This window comes from Dipodomys ordii, unplaced genomic scaffold, assembly GCF_000151885.1.
Source record: "Dipodomys ordii isolate 6190 unplaced genomic scaffold, Dord_2.0 Scaffold20, whole genome shotgun sequence".
NCBI classification, from domain to species: Eukaryota; Metazoa; Chordata; class Mammalia; order Rodentia; family Heteromyidae; genus Dipodomys; species Dipodomys ordii.
The window spans coordinates 16,217,196-16,225,876 of NW_012267236.1; the positions used below are offsets into that span (position 1 = coordinate 16,217,196).

General features: G+C 41.0%; 1 protein-coding gene across 1 annotated transcript; it reads left to right on the forward strand.

Moving 5' to 3' along the window:
- Positions 1-895: 895 nt before the first annotated feature.
- LOC105983672 (protein S100-A10-like) lies at positions 896-1,177 on the forward strand. The gene has a single exon (XM_013013632.1). The coding sequence runs from the start codon at positions 896-898 to the stop codon at positions 1,175-1,177; it is 282 nt and encodes a 93-aa protein (XP_012869086.1).
- The last annotated feature ends 7,504 nt before the right edge of the window (positions 1,178-8,681 follow it).

Consider the following 8,681-nt stretch of genomic DNA (forward strand, 5'->3'; position numbering starts at 1 on the left):
TGGGGGTATGCTGGATGCCCTGGTTTACAGGCATACAGCACAGTGATTTTTTTTTTACAGTTAAGAAGGGAAGGATTCTTCTTCTTCTTCTTCTTCTTCTTCTTCTTCTTCTTCTTCTTCTTCTTCTTCTTCTTCCTCCTCCTCCTCCTCCTCCTCTTCTTCTTCTTCCTCTCCCTCTTCCTCTTCCTCTTCCTCTTCTTCTTCTTCTTCTTCTTCTTCTTCTTCTTCTTCTTCTTCTTCTTCATCTTCTTCTTCTTCATCTTCTTCTTCTTCTTCCTCCTCCTCCTCCTCCTCTTCTTCTTCTTCTCCTTCTTCCTCTACTTCTTCTTCTTCTTCTGTAGAGAGCTGCGAGAGGCCGCACCTGGAAGATGGCGCTGGCTTCCGTCCTCCGCCTTCCCGATGGCCAGTGCTCTCTGTGGTAAACAACTCCTTATATGGCTAAGGCAAAGAATCTGGCTTGCTTCTGCACACCTGAACCTATTGGTGGTTCCCACGTGGCGTATCAGGGTTGGCCAGCGGGTACTTAAGGCTGTGGGGAATTCTCCCCGGGGTTGGGGTCAGAAGATTGCTCAAAGGTCCTGAATAAACTGCAGAGAGAAGAGTTCGGTGTCGCGTCTTCCTTGCTGGTTGAGGCGGTAGCGACATTCTTCGTCAAAGCTCACCAGTGAGCATTAGATAAGAGGACTGAAGAGATAAAGTGAAAAAAAAATCTTAGGAATCCTAAAGGAATTGAAAGTAACATGAGCATCTAATTAAAAAAAGTAAAACAAGACCCGACCCATGTACAAAGGCGCCCAGCCCCAAAGCTCCCCTCACCTCCTGCGCCCCAGCTCGCCCAGCCTCTGCTGAGGCCCCCACCCTCCCACCCCGGGGATAAGATTTCAACAGACCTCGAATGCCATCTCAAATGGAACATGCCATGGAAACCATCATGTTTACATTTCACAAATATGCAGGGGATAAAGGCTACTTAGTAAAGGAAGGCCGGAGAGTACTCATGGATAAGGAATGCCCTGGATTTTTAGATCCTCTGGCTGTGGACAAAATAATGAAGGACCTGGATCAGTGCCAAGATGACAAAGTGGGCTTCCAGAGCTTCTTTTCACTAATGGCAGGCCTCACTATTGCATGCCATGACTGTTTCGTAGTACACATGAAGCAGAAGAGAAGGAAGTAGATAGAATCCAGCAATTATTTCTGCCCACTGCATAAGAATTCTCCTGAAGGGTCATTTAAGAGATCCACCCACAAGCGATATTATGACAGATGAGGACCCTTAGGAAAAGTGCAAATAGCATCCAACTCCCATTTGACAAGCAGAGAAAAGAAAGTTAATTAAATTGTTTGCATCCTCTTGCCCCTAACAATAAAGTCTTTTTTTATTCAAAATAAGTAAATAAATAAAACAACGAATGAAAGGAATGTAGATCAGGTTCTACCTGGGATACAGGTATTAGTAGGAGTAGGATGGGGGAATGGAGAAGATGAAGGAGGGTGAATATAATGAAATGTTTATGCACATTTGTGAAGATACATTTGTTGGGTTGATTTGAGAAGGGAAGATGATGGATACAGAGCAATGACAGGAGGTTGACTTGAATCAGCATCCAGTGTGCGCATACGTGTGCGTATCAGGGCAGGATGAAATCTCCTTACACCTATGATGCTAGTAAAAGTATGGGAATAAAAGGAGTATTGTAAGTGTTCAGTAGGGGGTAATTTAAATCAGATTTGGGTGGAGGCAAACAAAACAAGATACCACTTCCTGAGATTGGTAGGACTAGGGACCAGGAAAGGGCACAGATTTCTGAAATGCGTTGCTCTCAGGCTGAGGAACAGAATGACAAGAATGCTTACGAACACGGCAGGCTGAGGTCCTGTGGGAAGTGGCATGGCTGTACCAACCTCAACTGGAGAAGAAGGTGAATGCTTGCTTTGTCCTGTGAATGCTCAGTGGCTCTTTCTGGAAGCTGACAAAATTATGATGAGGAAGGATAATGTCATTTATATATTTCTGACAGGAATGGTGTCATTATGTAGGACACAATTTTTTTTTTCCGGTTGTGGGGCTTGAGCTCTGGGCCTGGGCTCTGTCCCTCAACTCTTTAGCTCAAGGCAAATGCTCTGCCACTTGAGCCATAGTGCCAGTTCCAGTTTTCTTGTGGTTAATTAGAAATAAGTGTCTCACAGACTTTCCTGCCTGGGCTGGCTTTGAACTGTGATCCTCACCTCTCAATCTCCTGAGTAGTTGGGAGTATAGGCGTGAGCCATCAGCTCATGGCTAGAACACAGCTTTTGAAATGAGATTACTGTGTTGGAGGAGAGGATTTGGGTCAGAGAGCTGTTGGAGAACAGTTTGTAGCTCTTTGAGGGAATCTTTCTGAGCCAGAGAAGAGAGACAGGGACTATTTCACTGCAGTTCAGAAGGGGCTGCAGGATTAGTGAGGAGACACTGACATTTTGCTTCATCTAACACTGCCCACTACACTGAAACAGGGACCTCCTGAGAAGGGATGGCTGTTAATAATAACAAGGTAAAGAAGGGGAGATTATAATGAGGGGAGATGATGATGATGATGATGATGAAGGACCTATTAAGGTCCTTCCTATGAGCTAACTCTGGCCCCTGGCAGTAGGCATTCTGGACACTAGAGCAGAAAGGAAGGAGCTATTGAAAAGCTGGATCACAAGAGAAGACATCATGAGGGCTTCGATATGAGGCAAGAACATGGGAGCCGTGTGTCTTGAAAGGTTAGAATGTAAGTTCCAAATCTTTGTTACTCTAGCTTGAGAATGTCATTCAGGAAGAGACAGAGATTGGATGTGAAAGAAGAAATACCATTTGGACACAAGCAATGCCTAGAGCCAGCAATAAGGGAGGTGAGGAATGAAGCAAAATCTCAGGTGACTCAAGAGAGTTGGTATTGTCTTCATCTGGAACCTTCTCTGTCACCCAGAAAGTTAGTCTAGATTTCTACTGATAATTAGTGGGCAAATTCCTGAGAACCATTAGGTTCTCAGAAAATGACAACATTGGAGGATCTACAATTTAGCATTAATGATTCAAGAACAGTTGAAGGGTAGAGATGGACTTTGGAAAGCCCAAATGGGAGAGGAGTAGGCATTATTTACTTGGACAGTTCCTGGTTAAAGACTAATTCCCATATTTCTGAGTCATGTCTCACTCTCCAAGATGCTTCCTTCTGTGTAGGAGATTGTTGTTACCCAGGCAACTATACAGCCTCTGACGGTCAATGGTGTACTTTGTGGCATCTTTATAAATATCTTGATTATTTCTAGTTTCTAAGTACTAGTGAGCATTTGGATGGATACAGGTAGTGATGATGGATGAATGAATGAAATTCTCTTCTTGCCAAAGGAAAGAAAATAAATAAAGCTCTCCTTATTGGAAATGAATGAGTCACATAGAAACAAGAGAAACAAGTTGTAGTTTGCTAATGACAGTGATATTTCTGAGGCAGCTGGCTGTAACGCCATGGTCAGAGTCTGGGGTTAGCTAAGTGGTGTTTCAATGCTGATTCTACCCTAACTTGACAGTGTGACTTGGGAGAATTACTCAGCTATCCCGAGTTTCTCCTTTTTCATCTGCAAAGTAGGGATTCTGCCATTGTTTTACAGACTTCTAGGAGTGAGCTGTCCTGACCACATCGATGCTTCAAAAGTCAGCAAGGATTGTCCTTCAGGATGCAAACAAGGTGAATTTTTTCCCTTGGCACACATCAGGTGACAAGCTGCACTAAAATCTAGAAGGAAAAACCATATGGCAGTTGCACTGATCGCATGTCTCAATCCAGAAGAGTTCTAACAAAGGAATCTAGCAACTTAAAACAGGAAACTGAGGTGGAGAAAAGGAGACTAACCCAGAGTTCCAAAAGTGGCCTAGATAACTAGATCCTCTTTCCCACTCTGGATTCTCCCCACTCTGAGACATGAATGGTAGCTTGACTCCAGAGTCTTTGGTTGGGAACAAGTGCTCACAAATTTTTGACACTTGCATTCTATTTGGTGGTGAAAGTCATGAGCTTGTGAGACAGAGTATTGAGGATCAAATGTTAGTGGTAGGTTCTTGTTCTCTGGCAGTATAGAAATAAAACCAGGAGTCTGATGCTGGCAGTTCATACCTGCAATCCTAGCTACTCAGGAGGCTGAGATCTGAGTATTGTGGTTCAAAGCCAGCCTGGGCAGGAAAGTCCTGAGACTCTTATCTCTAATGAACCACCAGAAAACCAGAAGTGGTGCTGTGGCTCAAATGGTAAGGCTCTCCCTTTGAGCTGAAGAGTTGAGGGACAGCGCCCAGGCCCACAATTCAAGCCCTGTGATTGACAAGAAGAAGGAAGAGGAGGAGGAGGAGGAGGAGGAGGGGGAGCAGGAGGGGGAGGGGGAGGGAGAGGGGGAGGAGGAGGGGGAGGAGGAGGAGGAGGAAAACCAGGAACAATGAGCACAGCTATAAAGAGTTCATTTAGTGAGGAGATAGTAAAGGTCATTCAGGAGAGTGAGCAGTCTACCTGGTGGTCAGGGACTGGCTGTTTTATACTGTCCCTCCCTATATTTTTCCTCCACTCTTTTGGCAGTTTGTTAGATGGTTGTTTTGAAATAAGCAAAACCCTCCCCTGGATGGTAGCCACAAGATAGCAGCTTCTAGGAGGGCTGGCCTGTTTTACGGCAGAACCCAAGACCTTGATGTGTGTGGTGATCACTTGTTAGGGGAGCAAGTTGGCCTGAACTGGTTGGCTAGTGTTTACCTTCATCACCACCCTGAGTTTTCCCTGACTCCTGTCCGGACATGAGGATGTCCAGCTCTGTTCTGGCTACTTCCGAGCTGAAAGGTGAGATGACAGTTGCCGGGGAAGATTCAGGGGAACCGAGTGATGCTGTTTCTCAAGTCCTTGGTGGTCGGTTTTTATATCCATGATTATCTGTGGTTTGAATTGATCTAGCAAGAGAGAACTAACTTGGTGAGTCATTTGGACAAACAAGGCTCAAGCATGAAGAGTATGAGCAGTCTTATCAGTGGTTGACTGCAGGGAAGGTTGTATTTGTTTTTATAATATAGAGCTCAGGTGGGCCTGTAAAGAGTGTTTATGTAACTATTGTTGGAGGATGAAGTTTACTTGTTAGTACCATGTGGATAAGAAAGAACAGGGATTATTGTGTATTTTTTATAGCTAGTCCTGCCTGTTTAGAGGTATGTGACATTGTATGGGGTAAATTTTTCACCATTACATGTTTGGTAACTATTTTATAGGTAATTTTACCCAGTGCAAGTACTAACACAATGATTCCTCCTACAATTGATGTGACAGTTCCAACACTCAGGTAGATGACATTAGATGGGCCACTCTGTGTCACTATAGTGTGTCTATGATGATAGTATTTGTTTCTGAAGAATTTAGCCATTATTTTATACATATACTTGCCTCAGAAACATTGTCTGTAATCGCACGGTAGCATTCATTAGATAGTGTGCACATAAGCAGATACTGCTATTATTTTCATAAGGACAGTGAGAAATAATTAGGTGCTAATATGTTCTGGTTGATGTTGATTGGCCTAGAATCATTTTTTTTTAATGTGGCAAGAAAAAATTTTCCATAAATCAGGCTGGAGACTTAGCTCTATTGAAAATTTCTGTGAGCATTTGGGCTCTTAAAGAAAGTAATTTTGCATTAACATACATTTATATTTTGAGTGAATTTTACTGTGATATTTGCACGCATACATATAGTATATTTTGGTTTTTTATTCTATGTATTTTGTGAAAAAATAAAATAAAATCATAATGTACATTTAATTCACATTTTTCTCAGTACATTCTGCACTGTCCTCAGGTTACAAGGTTAAATAAATAAATGAAGAGAAAAGTTCACAAGGGTTTCACAATTTAAAGCAGCATACTCAAGCACCTATAGCATTCCTTTTCTAAAGTATATATATATTTTAATTATTAAATATATATTTTTGTTGTAAAGATACTGTACAGAGGGGTTACAGTTACATGAGTAAGGTAATGAGTATATTTCCTATCGAGCATTGCTACCCTCTCTTTTGTTTTTCCTCTACTATCCCTTCCCTCCCCACCTTGCTAACTCCTCCCTCCCCCAAGTTGCAAATTTCATTTTCAACATACTGTCCTGTACATCCCATTGCTATTTTTATTTTCCTTAAGTACTTGTACAAAGGAGTTGCCATTCAACAAAGCAGTTTCTGAATACAATGCATTTTGAACAATGTCACCCCTTTCAACGTTCTCCACCATCCTTCCCAAAGCCAAGCCTTTCCTCAATTCTCTTAATTTTGCATTTATTGAATTTTATGACTACAGTCTCCCCACTTCCTTGTTTCATTCATCTACCTCTTTCCCCTCTACCCCTTTTAAGTATCCACTTCCTGGTATTTATTTTGTTGAACCACACAGTGGTTCCTTTTCTCCTTTCATTTCTCCTCCTTTTCATAGTGTTTTCTTCAATTTTGAGTCTTGACTTCTTTGTATTCTAATTTCCTCATCGGTCACTTGGATATTTTACTAAATCCAATTTAAATAGATGTCAGTGTTCAGTTTCCACATGTCAGCTGAAGATAAGACATTACTTGAACCACCTAATGCTATTTAAAGATCAGCAGGTCAGATGGTGGTCAACCTGAAATCCCAGTTGCTCAGAAGGCAGAGATTAGGAGATGGAGATCAAGAGGAGGAGGATCTGAAACTTACCCCTCCAGCTAGGTGAAATGTGAGACCCTACCTGAATAAAATAGCTGAAAATAAGTAAGGGCTGGAGTTATGGCTGAAGAAGCAGAGTCTGCCTGGCTAGCACCCTGTGTTCAGACTCCAGTAACATCGCAGATTAAAAAAAAACAATAATATCTTCAAGTGGATGATTTTCTTCTTCATAACTTGTATTTGGTTGGGACAAAAGTCATCCTGTGTGGCTCAAATGGTAGAGCGCTAGCCTTGAGCAAAGGAACTCAGGAACAACACTCAGGCTCAAAGTTCAAGCCCAAGATTGGCAAAAAAAATGTTTTTGAGGACAATAGGTTCAGAAATGCAAGAGGATATTTGGTCCTCAAAAATTTTCAAGGCCTATATCGACTAAGAACTATAATAGGCAATGTATGAGAGTGGTCAGTGAGTAGGGAAAGAAGAAGTGGAAGTTATTCAGAGTTGTAAAAACTCAGAACTTTCTGTTTGAGGTGGCCTTGGAGCTCATCTTGAGAAGAGGAGCATCATGGGAAGGAACTGGATGATGGATAGGTTAGAGTTTCAATTCTAGTTCTATGACAAGTTGAACACGGAATATATTACTGTGTAAGTTTGTTCCTCATCTGTGAAATGGAGACAATTCTGAACTGAGGTACAGCAGTGAATTTACTCTGTTAGATAGTTAATAAATCGTGGCTATGTTTTTATGGGAAGAAAGTAGTTGAAAAGTATTTCAAATACATAGCATGAGTGTGTATGACCACAAGTGAACAACTACAGGGGGTGCTGCAAGTATGTTGTTTTTGGAGGTGAGAGCTGGTGTTGCAGGAGATGGAGGTGTTGAGTAGACGTAGATTCATCTATATTTATCCACAGAGAGAAATTCCTGACATAACTGTTGATTGCAATCGTCAACACAAAGAAAACCCCTGAAGGTTAATAAAATTTGTCTGTCTGTAGCTATACAGACAAATATTACATCCCAGCTGGCTAGCAAAACCATCTGACATCCATCTATAACATTATAAGACATAATTGTTAATCCAGAGGTAATACTTGTCATACTTGTCACTAGCTGGTGAATGAATGGTTTCTCTCATGGCACCAATGGGCTATGTGACTTTTTGTCTGGCAGTTGGACAGCTCACTGAAGCACCATCTAATAGCAATTCTTTTTGGATTTATGAGATAGTTTCCATAAATCTGCATAATTACCAAAAGGCATTCTTAATGTGGTAGTAAAGAACCATATTAAAATATCAGCACTGCAGCTCAATCCTACACTGCAGGGCAGAGAAAGCATGCCAAGACTGATACTGAATTATTGGTAGGAGCAGCTCTATGTTTGTAGATTGCTTGACCCTATTGGAATGCCAGTCACAGGGAAGATACAGAGTAGAATTTATAACACTACTTCTGTTTGGAAAATGTATTTCTTCCTTGGAATTATGTACAGCCTTTCAATAATTTTATTATATTATTTAGCATTTTATTTTTTTTGCACTTCAAAAATTTTGCTAGTACTGGGGTTGAACTCTGGGCTTCATAGTTGGTCAGTTTTATTCTTGGTTATTACTTTACTACTTGAGTCATACTTCTGAACCAGCTTTTTGCTGATTATTTAGAGGTGAAATCTTGAAAATTTTTCCTCCTTGGCTGGCTTCAAACCATGATCCTCCAGGTCTCAACCTCTTGAGTAGCTAGGATTAAAGGCATGAGCCAACAGTGGTCAGTTTGAACTTTTATTTAATAAAACTAATTATGACTTATAACAAAATCTGGTAAGTATTAACAGTATCCTAGAAATATAGTTCAATTATATTCTGAAATTAAATTATTCAATTAATGTGTTGAATCCATTAATATATATTAATGTTAACATATTTTAATAAAATATCTCATTTTGGAGGAAGTGGGCTAAAAATAATTTTCATACTTGAGGTTTCTGAAGTTGAAGAAAAAG